We start from the raw sequence: 21,797 nt of genomic DNA on the forward strand, positions 1-21,797 counted from the left end.
CCTGAGGTGATCCAGGCCTTCAATTGAGTTTGAGTGAGCTTTTTTACCCTGGGGCATGAGCCAAGGAAGTGCCCCTTACTATTGCAATATGGGCAGTAAGGCTGGAATTTGATTTTCTTGCTCTTGAGGGGTCTTCTTCCCGGGTTCCTCCCCGTCGTCACTATTTAAGTACATGGTAGTGGGATTTGGCCTTTTCTGTCCCTCCTGGCGTTCAAACTCCTTCCTTCCCCCGGTGGCTACGGCTGAGATTGTGGCCTGGTGAGCGATGCTCTTCGCCTTCACCTCCAACCATGCAGCCAGGTCTCAGAGCATAGGTGCTTCTCGAGCCCTCTCTCAGGATGCCCTTGTTCAAACAATGTTCAATGAAACTGTCTGAGGTACACTGGAAGTTTGCTAAGAAGCCTGTCCATGTGGGAACCACATTTCAGCTCATTCCTGTCTTCTCCTTCAACAGATTGGAGCATCGAGGTCAGGGATTGGAGATGTGTTCAGGATGTTTAGTTTATTCTGGACTAGCTGGCGTGGCTCACCATATCTCGCCTTCAGGGCCTGGAGAGCGGCAGTGTACGGTGTTGCGGAGTGCATAAAGGATTGGGCCAGCCTGTATGTTCTGGGAAACCGCAAATGATCCATTAGTATTTGGTATTTGTAGCTTTCTGACAGATGACTGTGAATACCCAGTAGGCTCTCCAATGCCATTTCCAAAAGGACAAATTCACTCTCCTTTCCGCTCTCAAAGTATGGCAGTTTGGGTCTGGGAATTCCATAGGCTGAGGCTACTAGAAGTTTCATAATGTTCGCTCCCTCTTCTGGTTGCGTGAAGGATAAACCCGGGACTTCTGATGAGCCCACTGTGGCCTCATTGGGCAGATCCCCTACTGTCCCAGACCCTCCATTGGTGGCAGCCGGAATTGGGTGAGAGCGCTCCCACCTGATGTTTGAGGACTGGCCTGGCCCTGGACGAGAGGAACGATTTGCCGGAAAGGCAAAGGAGTGATGCTTTGTCCAGATGGAGGAATGCTAACTTGTGTCACTGGCATTGGTGGAGCGGCCTGTCCCCCGTGCTCCATGTTGGCTGTTGACCCTGGAGCCTCCGGGGACTGTGTGCCATGCCGTACCAGATGGGCAGATTGGGAAAGAAAGGCAGATAGGTCAGGTCCATGTGGAGAGGTGGTCAGGTCAACTCCCTGTTCTTTCCTCTCCAGGAAGGAGGAGACCATCCGTGCCTCCTCCAATTCCCTTCTGGCTTGACGGTGCCAGCACTGCTATGCCAGGTCATTGGCAATTAATTCCAGTTCCTGTAGAGCTCTACGGGCCTGCACATCCAATTGGTGACATCGTTCGTCAGCCTGTCGTTCCTCCTCAGTCTGACGCTCAATTTCCTCCAAAGCTAATAACTGTATCCTCTCTTGTAGGACAGCGGTCTGTGAATCGCTGAGAGCTAGTGAATGGCGGCTGCCATGGCTACTTCCAAAGGGGTATCCACTGGTCGAACTCCCACTGTCTGGAGTGCCTCAACGTTTTCCCATTAGTTAAGGGGTGAGCGGAGCCGGTCCTTGGCTCAGAGGGGATGGTTGATGCTGAAACGTACAGTTGATCCATCACCACTTTTAGCTCTGATGGGCTTGCCCTTTGATGTCAGAAACTCAACCACATAATCCTTAAGATAACCAGGTGCTTGCCTTGTTCTTCTGGTGCTGCTGGTGGTTGAGGATAAAGTCATTGTTGCTTTAGGCTTAGCTCCTGGATATTTCCTTTGTTCCAAGACCTTTCCCTCAGTTGCTCTCTCCTCCTCTTCCTTCCAGTGGAGACAATTCTTCCCTCTCCTCCTCCTCCATTTCCTTTTCACCTCTCTTTGGTTCAGTCATAATCCAGCTCGAAGGACCATTGAAAGATTAGTAGAATCTGTGTGGGTAGCTGGACAGGTAGGATGACTGACAGTGAAGGTGAACAGGTGGTCACATGTCAGGTGACAGAGGAATTGATGACTGAGACTGAGACTGAGGCAGGAATTCCTTTAACCATAAAGTGGTATATTTACTGGGTCGTCTGTGCTGCATAGAAAGGAAACAAATAACATGTATCCGATCAAAGTCTTCATCCCAAAGATCATATAATAACAATCATTCACGATTAACATAATTAGGGAAGTCAACAATCTAGTTAATTTAGAAGTCAATAGTAATCATCCGTGACTCATTTAGGCTCGTAACTATTTATCATAAATCATGAAAGAATACAAACAGTGGCTACTCAATCTATAATCCCCATTAGTTTGATATCAAAGTCAATCAGTTAGCAAACAATGACGTTTCTCATTTCAATTGTCTTCATGTAAACAATGTCAAACATATCGACTGCATAATTGGCCTATGAGGATCCGTAGGGCCGTGATCATTGACAATTCACATTACACAATATGTGCGCTCCAAGCCGCGCTCCACGGTAATAACTATAAACAATAACTGATGGCCCACTTTCCGGATCCCAACAGATAGTTCAGATGAAAGATAACAGAGTCGGTGGACTTACGTGGATTCATGGACGCACAGAACTTCTGGATCAGATGGAGTTAAGGAAGAGAAAGCAGTGAGCTCAGGCGATGGCAATTTCCTCCTTTTATGAAGTTGAGATCTGTCGGACGTTTCCACCTGACCTAATTAAAGCGCCCCTGGCCCAGCTGAGTAAGTGGCAATGAATTAAATCATTATTCCACCAACTCCATGGGCCTTTTCTACACCTACAAACCTGACTTGGTTACACCAGCTCTGTCAGGAAGAATGGGCCAAAATTCACCCAACTTATTTTGAGAAGCTTGTGGAAGGCTCCCCGAAACGTTTGACCCAAGTTCAACAATTTACAGACAATGCTACCAAATACTAATTGAGTGTATGTAAACTTCTGACCCACTGGGAATGTGAGGAAAGAATTAAAAGCTGAAATGAATCATTCTCTCTACTATTATTCTGACATTTCACATTCTTAAAAAAAAAGTGGTGATCCTAACTGACATAAAACGGAATATTTATAGGATTAAGTGTCAGGAATTGTGAAAAACTGAGTTTAAATGTGTTTGGCTGGGGTGTCTGTAAACTTCTGACTTTGTACATCCCCTTTATCCCCTTTATCTACATCCCCTTTATCTGCTGGATTCGGGTACTGTCTTGATGGAAATAACTTTCTCTGGTGTGATTATGTGTCGGTATATTAGTCAATAACCTGCTTGCCTCTGCCATGCGGCCGAAACTTGGCCGCAAGGGGATGTTCCAGCAAGACAATAACCCCAAGCACACATCAAAATCAACAAAGGAATAGTAAATTGACCACAAAATCAAAATCAACACCTCCAGACGAGAGGGACCAAGGCCCGATCCAGGATCTGAGTGGGTCTTGATCCAGAATTCTAGATACTGTCACGGGTCTGGGTCGGCTCTGATATGATTGTCAAGGTTCTCAAGGAAGGTGTAATTTTAACTGAAAGGACCTGTACAGATCCGAAAGAGACTGCTGCAGTAGAGGAGCGAGAGACCTTGTGTAATTTATGCTGCTGCTCTTTTCAAGAGTGGCGCGTGTAGCTTGTCATTGTTGTTGGCCAACTATAAGTCATCAAAGTGCAATTGGGCTACAGTCATAGAGCCTCAATGTGGCAAAAGTTAGGAGATATCTAATCAATGGAAGATGGAATTAAAATGACAGAATTAAAAGTTAAGGTGAAGGACAGGCTACAATAACCAAGAGCTAACAGGTAGGCTGCTATACTTAATATTCTAAATGGGGTTGTTGTTATTTGTAACTGTAGGACGAGAAAGAGCATGCAGCCTCAATTAGCCTAGCAGCCTCAATTAGCCTAGCCTGCTCCCCGAGTCACTCGCTCACAGTATCAAGGCCCCTCCCCACCTGCTAGAGTGGACATCTCTCTCCCTCTCCCTCGCGCTTTATAAGCTCTGGTTAATTAAGTAGCTTAAAAAGTGACTTTTCTGCTTCCCTCATTCGGATCGGACAGGGTTTGGATCTAACCAGGTCTATACGGAACGGGTCTAGTGGTCCTCGGGTTCGTTCGGGACGGGTCACTATTTTAAAAATGAATTTTTGCATGTCGGTTCCGGGTGGAAAAGCCCCAGGTTCATTTCAGAAGGGGTCCAAAAGTTGGACCCGTGAAGACCACTACTCCAGACTTGAACCCCATTGAATACCTGTGGTTCAAATTGAAGAGGGCAATCCATAAGCGCAGACAAAAGATAAAGGATCTGGAAAAATTCTGTATGGAGGAATGGACTAAAATCCCTCCAGTCCAATAGTTCTCCAATCTCATAAAACATTTTAAGCACAGTGCTGTTGCATAATAATTTGTAGCATTATCTTTTTGAGAAAAAAAATAATATTACTTAAACAATCTCTTTCTCCGAGCAATTATATTAGTATAAAATAATATCGTTTCCAGATTTTCTTTTGTAGCATAGCTCAGCATTTTCTTGCTCATCAAGGGTGCCAATAATTTCACACATATATTTTCATACACGTTTTTGTATATAGTATTTTGTTTATAGTTTTGTGTATATATACAAAAAAAAACACATACATACACACCATACAACACAGTAAGGGCCCAGTCTAAACCGTCCTCTAAGGGTTTCCCAACTGGCGGCCCACGGGCCAAATGGTTTTATTTATACGTTTTGAGATTTTTATTTATAAATATATATAGAGATTTTTTTGTGTGTGTGTGTGGGGGGTTCATTGTTGAACATAAGACTGCAAAAAATCCAGGATGTCAGCTCCAAGTGATTTTCATTTAAAAAATCTGTTCCCAACTATTTTCATGCATACCAGAGAGACGTGGTCATATCAAAATCAAATCAAATGTTATTTGTCACATGCGCCGAATACAACAGCTGTAGGTAGACCTTACAGTGAAATGCTTACTTACAATCCCAGTAAGAGATAAGAATAACAAATAATTAAAGAGCAGAAGTAAATAACAATAGTGGGGCTATATAGAGGGGGTACCGGTACATAGTCCATGTGGAATCAATATACAAATGTAAGCAAGGTTTGAAATGGTTATGTTTTAGTATCTGTTCGGGCTTCTTGCAGATCAATTTGCAGTCAAATTATTTGTAACTATGATCCGGCCCCCCAACCATCCGCACAAGAAAAGAAAAACTCTGCCTACGGCTGAATCTAGTTGCTGATCCCTGCCCTATGTACCTGTGGAGATTTGAAAGGATTTGATTGGTATAAGCAATACAGGTTAACTTCCACTTAGCAGAGGGCAAATCCTCTCAGATCTCCACAGGTGAATATGGCACTGGCCTTATGGGACGATTTGGGATTGAGACAAACTCTCCTCCCAGTCATTCCACTTACTTTGACCAGATAGGAGCCGGGCTCCACTGAGCATGCCCAGTAGTGCCTGCCCTGGGTGATGGCCACGTCGCCTACCAGGAGGTCTGCAGTCAGGTGACAGGAAGTGAGCGCTCTGTCGGCGGCCTGCATCAGGGACAGGCCGGGAACACTCCGGGCACAGCGCTGCTCCTTACTCACCACCAGCCGGTCGGCATGGAGACCCCAGCGAGAGTCCAGGTAGAAATTTAACACTGAGAGAGAGGAGGCCAGGGGAGGATAGGGAGATGGAAAGGGGGAAAGAAAGAGGGAGGGTGGAAGGAGGAGTGCATAAGTAGGAAGGAGGGAAGAGGTGGGTTTGGATGAGATAGAGTAGAGAAGCGAAGTAGGAGAGAGGGAAGACGATAAGGGCACAGAGGAGGTAAATACAGGGTAGTTTTTTATTTTTATTTTTATTTCACCTTTATTTAACCAGGTAGGCTAGTTGAGAACAAGTTCTCATTTGCAACTGCGACCTGGCCAAGATAAAGCATAGCAGTGTGAACAGACAACACAGAGTTACACATGGAGTAAACAATTAGCAAGTCAATAACACAGTAGAAAAAAAAATGGGCAGTCTATATACAATGTGTGCAAAAGGCATGAGGAGGTAGTGCTGAGCAATTAGTGCTTTTTGAGGTTGGTTCGAATATTCAAAAATAATCACTTTTTTATTTTGATTTCGATAAAAGAAATTGACATTAAATGCAATGTGCATTATGTGGGCTGAATGCTGTAGAAACACAGAATAAAACAATGATGGTAGTGACTGCTTATCACTTAAACATTATTTATTCACATTATTTCATAAAATATTTGTTTTATTTGATAACTTTGTATTTAATATAGAGCTGCTGCCTATGCTCTCTGAGAGAATAACTATTTTAGACATTTTTCAAGGTAAATGAGGCCTACTTTTTATGACTGCTCAAAATACCAACAATCAATCACTTAGATCATGTATTTACAGGCTCGTGAAGCAACTGCTTTCTGTTCCTCTTCATTGCACGTTCTCTCTTGCCTCGGTCTCTGTGTCTGCTCCGCACAGACCAGACCAGTTCAAGCGGGCACGCAATAGATTATGGTCATTGTAGTTCATTATCAGGTTTTCTGTGCTAAACAATGTAGAATATTTTGCCTGTTGAAAACTACAACTCCCTACTACATCGCACAGTTCAGGCTTGATCTGAGTTATCTATACAGAAAGCGCACATTGAGCTCACAGAACAAAACAGAACCAAGTGGAATTCAAAATCATTGAACCGATGTCGGTCAATTAGTCGTTTAAAAAAACAAAAATTAACAGATATTTCTGTTAATCCAGCAGCACTAATACAGGGATAGAGTAGTAAAGATGCAGTATATTCAGAAAGTATTCAGACCCCGACTTTTTCCACATTTTGTTATAATACAGCCTTATAAATGGTTTTCCCCTCATCAATACCCCATAATGACAAAGCAAAAACAGTTTTTTGATAATTTCTATTTTTAAAAAAAACTGTAAATATCACATTTACATAAGTATTCAGACTCTTTACTCAGTACTTTGTTAAGCACATTTGGCCGTGATTACAGCCTCGTCTTCTTGGGTACAAGCTTGGCACACCTGTATTTGAGGAGTTTCTCCCATTCTTTTCTGCAGATCCTCTCAAGCTCTGTCAGGTTGGATGGGGAGCATTTATTTCTGCACAGCTATTTTCAGGTCTCTCCAGAGATGTTGTTCAAGTCCAGGATCTGGCTGGGCCACTCAAGGACATTCATAGACTTGTCCCGAATCCACTCCTGTTGGAAGGTGAACCTTTGCCCCAGTCTGAGGTTCTGAGTACTTTTGAACAGGTTTTTATCAAGGATCTCTCTGTACTTTGCTCCGTTCTTCTTTCCCTCGATCCTGACTAGTCTCCCAGTCTCTGCTGCTGAAAAACATCCCCACAGCATGCTGCCACCACCATACATCATTGTAGGGATGGTGTCAGGTTTCCTCCAGATGTGACACTTGGCATTCAGGCCAAAGAGTTCAATCTTGGTTTCATCAAACTAGAGATTCTTGTTTCTCATGGTCTGAGAGTCCTTAAACTCGAAGCAGGCTATCCTGTGCCTTTTACTGAGGAGTGCTTCCATCTGGCCACTCTACCATAAAGGCCTGATGGGTGGAGTGCTGCAAAGATGGTTATCCTTCTGGAAGATTCTCCCAACTCCACAGAGGAGCTCTGTCAGAGTGACCATTGGGTTCTTGGTCACCTCCCTGACCAAGGCCCTTCTCCCCTAAGTGCTCAGTTTGGCTGGGCGGCCAGCTCTAGCAAGAGTCTTGGTGGTTCCAAACTTCTTCCATTTATGAATGATGGGGGCCACTGTGTTCTTGGAGACCTTCAATGCTGCAGAAATGTTTTGATTCCCTTCCCCAGATCTGTGCCTCGACACAATCCTGTCTCGGAGCTCAACGGAGCTCAACGGACAATTCCTTTGACCTCGTGGCTTTTTCTCTGACATGCAGCGTCAGCTGTGGGACCTTATATAGACTGGTGTGTGCCTTTCCAAACCATGTCCAATTAATTGAATTTACCACAAGAGGTACCCCAATCAAGTTGTAGAAAACATCTCAAAGACGATCAATGGAAACAGGATGCACCTGAGCTCAATTTCGGGTCACATATCAAAGCGTCTGAGTACTTAAGGTATTTCTGTTTTTAAATGACTGAAATACTGTTCTCGATGTGTCATTATTTGGGTATTGTGTGTAGATTGATGAGGGGGGGGGGGGAAACAATTGTATACATTTTAGAATAAGGCTGAAATGTTACAACATGTGGAAAAGGGGTCTGAATACTTCCCGAATGCACTGTATAGAATCAAGGCAACAAAGAAAGAACTGAGAGGCTTGACAGAGAAGAGGGACAAAGAACTGTCATGCAACTCCTCTGGAATGAAAAAGGGAGACATGGACTAGGAGAGAGGGAGTCAAACTGTCTTTCATCAACAAACTAGAAACTAATAGAAAACAGTCAAAGCAGAAGGTCAATCAAAGGAGAAGGAGATGCATCTTTCCTAAATTGGGATTATTAATATTCCCGAGGGAAACATAGCAGAATAGAATCATTTAACGAGGGAGACATTGACCACTCCGGACTTCCCAGACTCATTAGCATAGATCTCAATCAACCAAATCCATTTGTTAAGCCTCAGGTTTTAACAAATAGCAAACCTCATCAACACACTCTGAGATCTCATTATGGGGGAGAACGAGGGTGGCTGGGAGGACAAGATACGCATGGTATAAATGTAAAAAGAAGTAGAGAGATATGTGCGAAGCAACAAGAGGAGAAATGAGAAAAGAGTGTCGATGCTCACATTAACAGGCAGAGGGAGAGATGTGGATTGAGAGAGTGGGCCGAGGAGTGGAATGAGAGAGCTGAGGAGAGACGTGTGAAGACAGTGTTTAGAGGAGGGGTTGGATAGAGAGATGGGATGGGAGGAGAGTTGGATGGTATGGGTAGAGAGAAGGATGGGAATGGGCAGAAAAATAGAGAAATTAGTCATGAAGATGATCTCTGTGGATACTGTTCTGAAGCATATCAGTTATACCAATACTGATGAGATCATGTGTGTGTGTGTGTGTGTGTGTGTGTGTGTGTGTGTGTGTGTGTGTGTGTGTGTGTGTGTGTGTGTGTGTGTGTGTGTGTGTGTGTGTACCTATAGAACAGTGTATAGACCTCACCTGGTGCTGGCGGGGTGTGTAGGTACACCTCCTCACTGTACTCCCCGAAGCCTGCCTTGTTGCAGCCTCTCACCCTCAACACATACACACTGTCCATCTCCAACCTGTCAATCACAGCACTGGTTCCGCCCACCTCCTCCAGCCGCTGCCAGCCCCAGCGGGCCGCAGCCAATCGCCCTTGGATTCCACCCCTGGCTCCGCCTCCTGGCACCACCCCCCGGCGACGAAACTCCACAGAGAAGTGCCAGGCGGGGGCGGATTCCTGAGGCAGCCGCCAACACAGGAAGAGCTGATCATAGGCCAGGGTCTTTTGGGTGTCAATAACAGGGGCCAGAGGGGCTGATGGGAAAAAACATTACAGCTGTCAGTCAGATGTTGGATACAAAAATATACTCTCTGGCTTGATTACATATGCAACACTACCAAATGTTCACTACAGTTTGCTAATGCATAGTTGAAGATACAGTATGATTCAGTAAAACGACATAATTAATGGCAGACTCATCGAGATGATGTTGCCATGAGCAGCACCGCAGATATTCAGAAGAGCGCGATGCAACACTTTGCTCTCACACAGCCATACAGAGTATCTGCGCATGGGTGCACTTCACACTTGGTGGTCCTTCTGTGGCTCAGTTGGTAGAGCATGGCGCTTGTAACGCCAGGGTAGTGGGTTCGATTCCCGGGACCACCCATACGTAGAATGTATGCACACATGACTGTAAGTCGCTTTGGATAAAAAGCGTCAGCTAAATGGCATATATTATTATATTATTATTACATATATTATACAACGTGATAGCTACAGGACAAGTTTAACCTTGCGCTTTAACGCTCTTAGTTGTTGCGGAAATTGACCCACTCTGCTGTTTATCTTGTGCACTTATTTCATCTTGCTGAGTCTACCTTTAAATTGAATTACCACCAAAATGTTACATGATTGTATTCTGTAGTATGTCATTTCTCTTACATCCTCTCTTTCCCCTCCTAAATCCCTTTTTCAATACTCTGGCTCTAACCCTGCTCTCTGTTTGACTATTCCATTATGTCGCTATAGCCCTCTCCTCCATCCTCCGCTCTCTCTGACTGACTCTACCCTCAATGTCTCCCTAGCCTCCTCCTTTATCCTCCATCCCCCGCTCTCTCTGACTGACTCTACCCTTAATGTCTCCCTAGCCTCCTCCTTTATCCTCCTCTCCTCCGCTCTTCTCTCTCTCTTGCTGGCTCTATCCCTCTACCCCTCCCTAGCCCCCTATCCCCTCCTTTATCCTCTCCTCTGTCTCACCCTGGATGAACTGCAGGTTTGTGAGGAGTTTGAGCTCTTTGGAGACGTCCAGCTGGAAGTGTCTGAAGGAGGGATCAGCAGCCAGAGAGAAACACTGCAGCCCCTCGATGGACGTGGATAACCTTGGAGAGCGAGGAGAGAGGGGGGGGGGACTTTTAGAATAGTTGTTTGGGAGTAGATAACAAGTCCGAGAAGGGAGGTATGCACTACGCAGACTTAACCACTTTATTATTAGGGTAATACGCAATTAGAGTAACTTTAATTGATAGCAGATAGATTCATCTTGGTTAATCCAGAACTAAAGTCTCACGTTATTGGTCAGCTGCTTGATTACATTTTGGGTCCATGCATGTTAAGAGAAGGGACTAAGAACCGCTAGAATAAGGAGCAGAACCGGAACGAGGAGCTCCAACGTCTTTCTTTGCAAGTTACGGGCCGAATGTCCCCTCTCCTTCCGAAATCCAAAAGATGCTAATACCTGCGAAATCGTGATTTGACCAGATAACCAGTTACAAAAAAAACAAACAACGGAACTACTGCTGCTTGTTATCCCACGCAACCCATTCCATTCCCTACAGATTCTATGGTACCAGTTATGTTTACATAGACCTGTCCACGAGAGATTACAGATACTGTAGATTAATGAGACTACATACTGCAGCAGTCTACTGTCTACCTGTATAACTACATGTCTCATGCCACTAATCCCGTGTCAGTCTAACAAGCCATCATTGGAAACAGTGAACACTGGTTGGAGCACAACGACATAGAACACCATCGCCAAATCCACACCACGTTCTCTTTCACAAACAGGTCTACTGGCTCCCTCTTGTGGCCATTTGTCATTTTGCTGATGCCGTGGGATGAGCAATGAAAGCATACACAAGAGGGAAAGAAGAATAGACAATAGGCATTGATTGAAGGACCGGGTGAGAGAAAATAGAACAATAAGAACAGAGAAACAAACAAAGAAACAAACAATGAAACAAAACAGAAAAATCAACAAAACTATGGCATTAAAAGAGCCCTGGGTATCCGTCCAAAATAGAACCCTATTCCCTACAGTGCACTACTTTGGATCAGAGCTCTATGGGGAATAGGGTGCTATTTGTATAAGCTTCCACGCTGTCTGCTGCCCAGCCAGTCAGACCTGTTGTGTGTAAAGTACCTGCTGTGTGTCTGGCGCGCTGCCTGGACGAAGCAGGGCGGGTCCGTCTCCTTCAGCAGCTCTTGGGAGAACGCCATGAGGCCTGCATGCTCTAGCAGGCTCCGCCTCTCCGCCACCTGGCCCGCCAACGCCTCGCCCCGCCTCTGCCGTGCCCCCTCCAGGGCCTGAGACAGTGAGGCGTGGCGCTCAGCGAGGAGGGCGGTCAGGTCTCTCACGCTCTGAGACAGCTGCTCCCGTGCCGCTACGCTGTTCGCCTGTGGACAGACAGCAACACACAGGAGTAGGACCGTAGAGATATAATGTATTTCAATCAATATTATTCCAGGATCGTGTTCTATTTCATTCTGTGGTTAAGCCTGGCTACGCTGTTCAACAGTCAGACAGCAACACACATGGAGGTTAGGAGGACCACAGAGATGATGTATTAGACAGCAACACACAGATTAGGACCATAGAGCTATGTATTATGAATACAGTATACTGTACATGAGCATATGATGTCTACTGTGGTAAACAATGCTGTCTATGGTGGTGTGGTCAGTAGCATCAATAAATTAGCCAGCTAACTTGCTTAAATATTATTATATATTATCACCCGCACAGTGGAGCTCATATGATGAATTATGAAGAAATATGAAGAAAACTTGGTCTAACTGACTCAACATCCAAAAACACATATCTAAGGTAAACTTTCTTAATTAATCTAAAGTTATTTCTGGTTGTTTATCAAAGTTAGCCCTGCTTTGTGGTATACCCCTCTGGTGGGTTATTTCTGGATCTCTGCAGACTGCAGTATTATTTAGTTACCTCTGTCTGAGTGGTGGCACTCTCCAGCTGTGAGATCTGGCCCAGCACTGTCTCCTGGTTGGACAGAATGTAGTTCATCTCCTTGGTAATCTTGTCCTGTCAAATAAACAAAGAGTTAATGCCCTGACCAGACTTAATCCTAATGCACATCAGTAGCTCTGTATGACCCTACATTTGAACTGTATTCGTCTCTTATACACTGGATGATCTAAACCCACAGTTCAATGGCGACTTACCCCTTTTCTGCCATGCACTGTACTACTAGACTAACGACCAACCATTGAGGGCCAATCCCCATTGCGTGTGATATCCACTAATGCAATTGATTATAACAATATTGCCATTTAGGTACTTTTATTCAAAGCAGCTCAGGTATTACATACATTATCCAGTCAATTCCACAGTAAAAGGCCAATGCAGGAACCATGCAACAACCAATTAAGCCATTGCACCCGGATGCCTACCTTGAGTGTCTGGTATGCCTGGGCGACTGGCGCCACCTTGTGCCCGGCGTGGACTCGGCGCAGCTTGCAGAGCGGGCACAGCAGCCGCTGGCACGTCCTACAGTAGAAGTGCAGACGCTCCTGGTCATGCTCCGGACACGACAGAACCTGGAGGAGGAGAGACAAGAGGGGTGAGAAAGGAGAGAAGAGAGGTTTGAGAGAGGGATGAGAGAGAGGCAGGCCTCACCTTGGGCCTGAAGTTGAGGGTGGGCTGGACGTGTTCATGCTGGGCGCGAGGAGTCCCCCAGGGGTGGTAGAGCTTGAAACACTCGTTACAGAAGCTGGCTTGGCAGTCGGCGCAGCCCTTAGTGGCCTCCAGGGACTGGGGAGGCTTGCAGAACTGACACATCACAGCCACACTGCCCAGGCTCACTGTGTGTCTGTACCTAAGAGAGGGGGGAGAGAAAGATAGAGGGGAATGATTAAAGGAAGGAGGGTAGGGGAGAGAGAGAGAGAGAGAGAGAGCTAGAGAGAGCATGGGCGAATTAGGGCAGGATAGTGGTAGATAGGGGGTGGGCGAGGTTGGAAAAGGCGAAAGAAAGAGAGACAAAAATAAGAATGATGGATGGAGAGAACAGGGCCAAGACAGAGAGAGAGGGGATGGGTAGACCGGGTGATAAATAACATAAAAGAGGTTACTCTACATGGGGAAAATAAGCTTTTAGCAGTTACACTGCAGTCGTCCAGTGGAAGTGCAGTGTCTTTCTGCTACAGTAGGTTGCTGCAGTGTGTTGCAGTCTGGGAGCTCTGCTAATTTCCTCTCTAGGTCAGCTCCATGCTGATTAACAAGAGTGGCACCCTATTCCCTATATAGCGCACTACTTTTGACCAGGGTGCTATTTGGAAAGCAGTACTTGGACACACTCTCTCACTGTGTGTGTGTGTGTGTGTGTGTGTGTGTGTGTGTGTGTGTGTGTGTGTGTGTGTGTGTGTGTGCGTGTGCGTGCGTGCGTGCGTGCGTGCGTGCGTGCGTGCGTGTGTGTGCGTGTGTGTGCGCGCGTCACGGGTGAGATCGGAACCGACTGGAAAACTAACGTCTTCAACAGACCAAGAGGAAATTCCTTCCTGATGGTGACACTGATTTTGCAGGCACGGTAAGGCTTGGCAATATGGCCAAAATATCATACAGTATCAAGGTATTTTATGTTTTTGAATCATAAAAGTTCTAAATTTGCTTTACGAGAAGTGTGTTACCATAAGATGGCAACACATACATTCTAAGCAATTTCAATGTGTATTTCTCCCTTCTGATTGTTTTATACTGTTCAATTCAACTTAAAACAACAATTATTTTCAGCATTTTCATAAATTTCTACATTTCCTGCACTCATTTGAGATCATTTCCACACTGCCACGTAAGGGCTGCACGATATGGGCAAACAATTCTAAATAAAACGTTGCAGTTGCGATTTAGAGCAAACCATTTGGCTGAACTGTTGGAATAATGGAAATAGAATGATTATTCTAATTCTATAGTTAGACTATAATAGTGGGCACTTTGAATACAGTGTTGTTCGACATGACAACGAATAAAAATGCCAGGGAGGAGTTATTGTGACAGGGTAGGAACCAAAGTGATGGTCAGTGTTTCATAGGGGACCCTACAACCTTTGGTTACATTTAATTTTTTCTCTTAGAAACTTCATGTAGCTAACATGTTCATGCTTCGCATATTCCTTGGATTTAGAAGATTTCTTTGCACAAACGACATGCTGATTTAGGTCGCACCATCCCTGGTATTATCAGGCTGTATAGCTAGTTACATTTGCTCTGACTCAGTACATGTATTAGCTAGCCAGCTAACTAGCAATTAGCATTAGTGGCAATTTAGGCCCAACCTGCTAAGAAAAGACAAACTAGCCATTTGCAGATGTAAGAAACACAAACTAATAGTGTAATTATAGAACGCTAGTGGATCTATATTAAGAAGCAAAGTGAAAACAGCATCGTTGTCATCATTGTTGCATGTGCTGCATTGACCACTGAACGCAAGTGTCTCTTGGTCGAGGAACAACAAATGAGCTCCTTGAGTGACAGGGTGAGGGGCTAGGTCTGTGTGGAAAGCAGCATGGAGAGAGATGACTATAAAAATGGACGTTACACATGGTGTATCACATTTAACAAACCAAACATTCAATATCCGTTATAGAAGGTAAAGTAAAAACCCAAACCAGTCTGTGCATCAAAATACGGTATACCACCCAGCCCTAAGGCAGGGCTACATCCTTCCTTACAGAAAAAACACGATTTCACAAGTGGCAAATCACATTATTTCATGTTTAAATTTCACATGAAAATCATGTGAAAATGGGTTCATGGAACACTTTACATGTGATCACGTGTTTTCACATGTGTAGTTTCATGTTATCACATGTTGTTTTACAGGTTATTACATTAACTTCACATAAGATCACATGGGATCACATAAAATGTATGTGTCTTTTCAGTAACATCTCACAAGACCAAGACCTGTGCATAGTGCATGTGTGCGTACTTGCGTGTATAAATGTAAGTGTGTGTGTGTGTGTGTGTTACCTCTCTACAATGCGCTCCAAGGTGAGGTTACGCAGGCAGTCAGTCAGACCCTTCTCTCCCAGCTCTACCTCTCTCCCACAGGGCGGGCACGGAAACAACATCACGGGGGGCGGTTCCTTACGCCGTCGCCCTGGCGACGGATACGTCCCAAATCCTGGACAAAGGGTGAGAGAGGGGGAGAAGTCAGTCAATGGGATGAGGAGAGAGGGATGGGTAGTGGAGGAAATAGAGAGAAAGAGAGAATGACTTGTGTATTCCCAACGCATCCCCAGACTAGTCCTATTGATCTTCACTTGACATTGAATCTAAAGACACATACACACACTCTCTCTCACGTGCAAACACACATTTACACAAACACACACACATTACCTGAACGTAGCACGCGGTCGATGGGTCGATGGTCGGCCTTGCTGGGCATGGGCCTGCGTGCCTGGCGGGGAGAGCGGGTGTTGGGGGTGGAGGCAGGAGAGTTGGGCTCGGGTGGCAGCTCCGGAGGAGGGTAGCCATTTTGAACCAGGACCTCTGAGGCACACATCAGGCAGACGCTGTGCTGACATGGCAGGACCACGGGCTGCTTGACGATCTCCTTACACACTGGGCAATGCAGCTCGCACTCCATGCTCTTCACGTTAGACTGGGGAGGAGGGAGAGTCAATGAATCACACAGGTAGGGGTCCTGTGTGGCTCGGTTGGTAGCACATGGTGCTTGCAATGCAAGGGTTGTGGGTTTGATTCCCATGGGGACCTGTACAAAAAAACTATGAGAATATGTGCACTCGCTACTGTAAGTCACCAGTCACTTTGATATTCATGGGTCACTTTGATATTCATGGGTCACTTTTACTTTGATATTCAAGGGAATGTTAGGGTTAGGAGCTAGGGTTAGGTTTAGGGTTAAAAACTTCTTAGGGCTAGGCCCCTTTTTCTCTCCACTTCCTGTCTGAATGACGTGCCCAAAGTAAACTGCCTGTTGCTCAGGCCCTGAAGCCAGGATATGCATATAATTGGTACCATTGGAAAGAAAACACTTTGAAGTTTGTAGAAATGTTAAAATAATGTAGGAGAATATAACACAATAGATAAGGTAGGAGAAAATCCAAACAAAAAACAACCGGAACTGTTTTTGAGAGAGAGACCATCCTCTTAGAATGGCAAGTAATAAGGTCATTTTGGAAATAAGCCAAAATTAAACAAGCCAATTCCTATGGCTTCCACAGGGTGTCAGCAGTCTATGTTCAAGGTTTCAGGCTTGTAACTTCATAAACGAATAAGAAATGTCAGTTTTAGTACAGGAACACAGTCTTGGAAATTCATGTTTGCGAGCGCCATGAAGATAGGACGCACCTGCTAAAATCGGTTTCCTATTGAACATACTTCTTTCCGTAAGAAACATTATAGTTTGATTACATTTTAGGGTATCTGAGGCGTGAATAAAAACATATTTTGACTTGTTGAAAAAAAGTTTATGGGTAGATTTTCGGATTCCTTTATCTGCATGTTGAACGAGTGGATTATTCAAATCAATGGCGCCGACTAAACTGACTTTTTGGGATATAAAGAAGGATTTCATCTCACGAAACGACACTACATGTTATAGCTGGGACCCTTTGGATGACAAATCAGAGGAAGATTTTCAAAAAGTAAGTGAATATTTGATCGCTATTTGTGAATTTATAAAACCTGTGACGGTGGAAAAATATGTTGATATGGAGCGCCGTCCTCATACAATAGCATGGCATGTATTCGCTGTAATAGCTACTGCAGTTAGATTAACAAGAATATCCATAATTTTTATGATTATTTATTTGAATTGAGCGCCCTCCAGTTTCACCAGAAGTTGTCCCGCACTCGCTAAAACAGATCATAATGAGTAAGATTACATGGACAGGGGGGGACCCGATCCTAGATCAGCATTCCTACTCTAAGTGAAGGAAATTAATGAATTAATAAATAAAATCACCATGTCAACTGTAGAAGAATCAGTAGCCTAACCGTTGCAGGATGCATCAGGGTAGCCTAGTGGTTAGAGCGTTGGACTAGTAACCGGAAGGTTGCATGTTCAAATCCCTGAGCTGACAAGATACAAATCTGTTGTTCTACCCCTGAACAGGCAGTTAACCCACTGTTCCTTGGCCGTCATTGAAAATAAGAATTTGTTCTAGTTAAATAAAGGTAAAAAAATAAAATACTGATAGCAGCTCTGGTAAAAGCCTATGACGTGGTATAAAATTGAGGGTGGGGGGGAAACAATGCAAACTCTACTCCTGAGGCTCCAGGAACTGATTCACACACACATACACATTCACTCACACACTCACACTGACACACAAGTTAATCAGTACATTGAAAAACACAAACTAACCGATATCCATTCTCTGATGCAGGGGGAGAGGAGGATGACAACCTTCCTTTGAATTTAATAAACTAATCACATCTACTGAAATGACATGATTTGTACTTGATTATATGCTTTAAGCAACACTATAGCACAGCCTAAATCAAGTGATACTTTTCCCACATTACAGTTTTATTGAATCACTTTGACACATTCTTCAGATATACACTTTCATTCAGAAAGTATTCAGACCCCTTGACATTTTGTTACATTACAACCTTATTCTAAAATTGAAGACATCATTTTTTCCCCCTCATCAATCTACACACAATACCCCATAATGACAAAGCAAAACAGGTTTTTAGAAATGTTGTCATATTTATGAAAAATAAAAACGTATTACAAATATTACATTTACATAAGTATTCAGATTCTTTATCAGTACTTTGTTAAAGCACCTTTTGCAGCGATTACAGACTCAAGTCTTCTGGGGTATGACGCTACAAGCTTGGCACACCTGCATTTGGGCAGTTTCACCCATTCTTCTCTGCAGATCCTCTAAAGGTCTGTCAGGCTGGATGGGGAGCGTCGCTGCACAGCTATTTTCAGGTCTCTCCAGAAATGTTAGATCGGGTTCAAGCCCGGGCTCTGACTGGGCCACTCAAGGACATTTAGAGACTTGTCCCGAATCTACTCACGCGTTGTCTTGGCTGTGTGCTTAGGGTCGTTGTCCTGTTGGAAGGTGAACCTTCGCCCCAGTCTGAGGTCATGAGTGCTCTGGAGCAGGTTTCATCAAGGATCTCTCTATACTTTGTTCTGTTCACCTTTCCCTCGAACCTGACTAGTCTTCCAGTCCCTGTCATTGAAAAACATCCCCACAGCATGATGCTGCCATCACCATGCTTCACTGTAGGGATGGTCCCAGTTTCCTCCAGACGTGACGCTTGGCATTCAGGCCAAATAGTCCATTCTTGGTTTCATCAGACCAAAAAATCTTGTTTCTCATGGTCTGAGAGTCCTTTAGGTGCCTCTGGCAAACTCCAAGCGGGCTGTCATGTGGCTTTTACTGAGGAGTGGCTTCTGTCTGGCCACTCTACCATAAAGGCCTGATTAGTGGTGTGCTGCAGAGATTTTTGTCCTTCTAGGAGATTCTCCCATCTCCACAGAGGAACTCTGGAGCTCTGCCAGAGTGACCATCGGGTTCTTGGTCACCTCCCTGACCAAGCCCCTTCTCCCTTAATTTCTCAGTTTGGCCAGGTGGCCAGCTATAGGAAGAGTCTTGGTGTTTCCAAACTTCTTCCATTTAAGAATGATGGAGGCCACTATGTTCTTGGGGACCTTCAATGCTGCAGACATTTTTTTTGTACTATTCCCCAGATATGTGCCTGTCTCTGAGCTCTACGGACAATTCCTTCAACCTCATGGCTTGGTTTTTGCTCTGACTTGCACTGTCAACTGTGGGACCTTATATAGACAGGTGTGTGCCTCTCCAAATCATGTCCAATCAATTGAATTTACCACAGGTGGACTCCAATCAAGTTGCAGAAACATCAAGGATGATCAATGGAAACAGGGTGCACCTGAACTCAATTTCGAGTCTCATAGCAAAGGGTCTGAATACTTATGTAAATAAGGTATTGCTGTTTGTTTTTAATACATTTGCAAAAAAAAAGTCATTATATGGTATTGTGTGTAGACTGATGAGGGAAAACATGTTTATTTTAATCTATTTTCGAAAAACAAAATGTGGAAAAAGTCAAGGGGTCTGAATACTTTCCAAATGCACTGTAAGTGGTCTATTTTCAAAACTCTAAGTACAAAACCCTGAACTGATAACACTTGTATTGGCCCCTATCTTTTTAAAGAACTTTTGATTGTGCATTCATTGGGGTTGCACATATCTTTCACACCCGAGTCATTCATGCAAAATCACCAATGCATCAGATAATGACAGGTTCGCCACTTAGTTATTTAAACTACTATTTAATCCAACAGCAAAACAATACAATATACACATTGTGAGCATGTTGGGAAATAGGTCAGTCTTTACGTTTTCATTATCCTTATACAGTACAAACGTAGGACCAATCATCAGAAATATGGTGTATAATTAAAAAATAATAATAATAATAACATATTTTATTGTCACATACTGTGGTGTTGTATGTCATTTCTATACAGTATCTCCTATCTCTCTGCTCAACAAAATGAATCAGCTTACAGTGAGTGTATCAATGAAATTCAGATAATGAGTGGAATATGTGGTTATATACAACCCAGCTATTTCAGCGGTGCATTGTAATTCCAAATGGTAGCACATAAGAGTAACTCTTCCCACATTGTCCTATTGAAGCACACTGGCTTCTGGAGAATGATCACATCCATATACCGTATGATTTAGTTTCCCCTTCCCTTTATATGTTAACTAGGCACTACATCAGTTTAGTTCAGTACTTAAGTTATGAGCAGTTTGATTAAGTGATAATGAATTGTAGTGTGCACAAATGATAAGAATATCATATCAAATTGTCGGCTTAAAGTGAATGTTGCATTTTGAAAAGCAGATGATTCAATTGAAAATGCATCCAAATTGAGTGATTCGAGTGATTTGTTGCAGTGAACAAGTGACTGTGAATTCGTTTGTTGTACTTGGTCAATAAAAACTTTTGATTAGAGTTTTGAAACATGATCTGTTTAGATTTTTTGTGCTTTTGTGAAAATGCACCAAAGGTATCTGTTTAATATAATGTATATGAAGCCAAGCCCTCCACACACACACATCACATCACATCATAAAACACCCAGATCTGAAGGTCAAAGAAAGATCATTTATAATTTACCAGCATGATATGGTTTGAGTCACACTGTCTCTATGTCATTCACCAATGTCAACTCGGTCCTGTTCTTTCTTGTTCTACTCGAGCAATATGCTAGCCAGGTTATGCTACACTGTCTACAATCCACTGACGTCCACAAATGATTTGTCCATATAGGACCTGCATTCCATGTTAAAAGCACAAATTGCTTCGCAATGCAATATCTGTCACCGGCTTGGTTTCCAGAACACGCGTTGTGATACAGGGCAATTCTTACCTTCAGCTGGAATCTAGGCGCCATGATAGGATTGTTTCTTCCACCGTAATCGGAGCGGTGCTCTCGGAAAGGTGACACTAGAAACTGAAAGCGGGGGGATTTCTGCCCAACTACAAGGAGGTGTGACATGGGAGATTTGTGAGATGTTAAATATTTTAAAGACTACCTTTTAATTCCTGTTGATATAGTGCTTGAAAATAGTGATTGTCAGTCTTTCATTGTTCTCTTTGTTGAAAACTACAATAGCCTATGCGCTGTGCGATCTTCGGTACCCTCGTTTTTATTTGATCTCCCCCTATGCAGCACAAGACCGCACCGCGTGCCTGCGTCCCGTCTCCATGGTAACAAGCATCCCTGGTACCTGCACATCCTACAAGCTCGCACAAAACGTATGGCATTTTATTTGCACGGCTTCTTTGTTTGTTTCCAGCGTGTCAAGTGTTGCATTCGAATAAGCATAGGGTCTACATCTTTAACGCATGTTTGTTGTCCACAAAAAAATCACCAGGTCATTAAAGCGCACCTTATAGTTCTCAAAAAAATGTGCACCAAAATGGGTAACGCCTATAATAGGCCTATGAGTGATTCAATACATTTGGTAGGCATCCACATATTTACAGGTGAATTGAATGGGAAAGTATGGTAAATGCTACAGCGTTATTTAAAACATAAATAGGCCTTTCTGTTTCCTTTTGGTCTAGGTTGAAGACTATTAGCCAACATAACGAATTCATGACCAGGTAGATGAATGGGGTGGAATAGGAATATATACATTTTCGTATGCTATAGATAGGCCTACATCACTTTTTTTTTTAAAGATTAATGTGTGACAATGAGCCCTGTTAAATTTATGAAATTATTATGAAATAAGAGTGTTCGGACAGGTGCAAAATTGGGGCGAATCAGACACCTGAAAATAAATAGTTAGGTTACTGTCTGCATCATTAACCTATAAAATGTCCTAGGATATTAGA

The 21,797-nt window shown here is 43.7% G+C and overlaps 1 protein-coding gene across 3 annotated transcripts in view; it reads right to left on the reverse strand.

Moving 5' to 3' along the window:
- LOC118399105 (tripartite motif-containing protein 46-like) overlaps positions 1-21,797 on the reverse strand; it is a 34,276-nt gene that overhangs the window by 7,163 nt on the left and 5,316 nt on the right. The window contains exons 1-11 of one of the 3 annotated variants that reach the window (XM_052471863.1): positions 20,824-21,101; positions 15,765-16,029; positions 15,393-15,546; positions 13,045-13,243; positions 12,819-12,965; positions 12,355-12,450; positions 11,548-11,801; positions 10,380-10,501; positions 9,095-9,433; positions 8,728-8,788; positions 5,400-5,597 (exon numbers count right to left, since the gene is read on the reverse strand). In XM_052471863.1, coding sequence (XP_052327823.1) covers positions 5,537-5,597; positions 8,728-8,788; positions 9,095-9,433; positions 10,380-10,501; positions 11,548-11,801; positions 12,355-12,450; positions 12,819-12,965; positions 13,045-13,243; positions 15,393-15,546; positions 15,765-16,029; positions 20,824-20,952 — 1,827 coding nt within the window. In that variant the 5' untranslated portion in view covers positions 20,953-21,101 and the 3' untranslated portion in view covers positions 5,400-5,536. Of the gene's footprint in view, positions 1-5,367; positions 5,598-8,727; positions 8,789-9,094; positions 9,434-10,379; positions 10,502-11,547; positions 11,802-12,354; positions 12,451-12,818; positions 12,966-13,044; positions 13,244-15,392; positions 15,547-15,764; positions 16,030-20,823; positions 21,102-21,797 lie in introns of those variants that run through there. The other 2 variants (XM_052471860.1, XM_052471862.1) reach the window with 2 other exon arrangements.

The sequence above is a fragment of the Oncorhynchus keta genome, chromosome 20 (genome assembly GCF_023373465.1).
Source record: "Oncorhynchus keta strain PuntledgeMale-10-30-2019 chromosome 20, Oket_V2, whole genome shotgun sequence".
In the NCBI taxonomy this organism is placed as follows: Eukaryota; Metazoa; Chordata; class Actinopteri; order Salmoniformes; family Salmonidae; genus Oncorhynchus; species Oncorhynchus keta.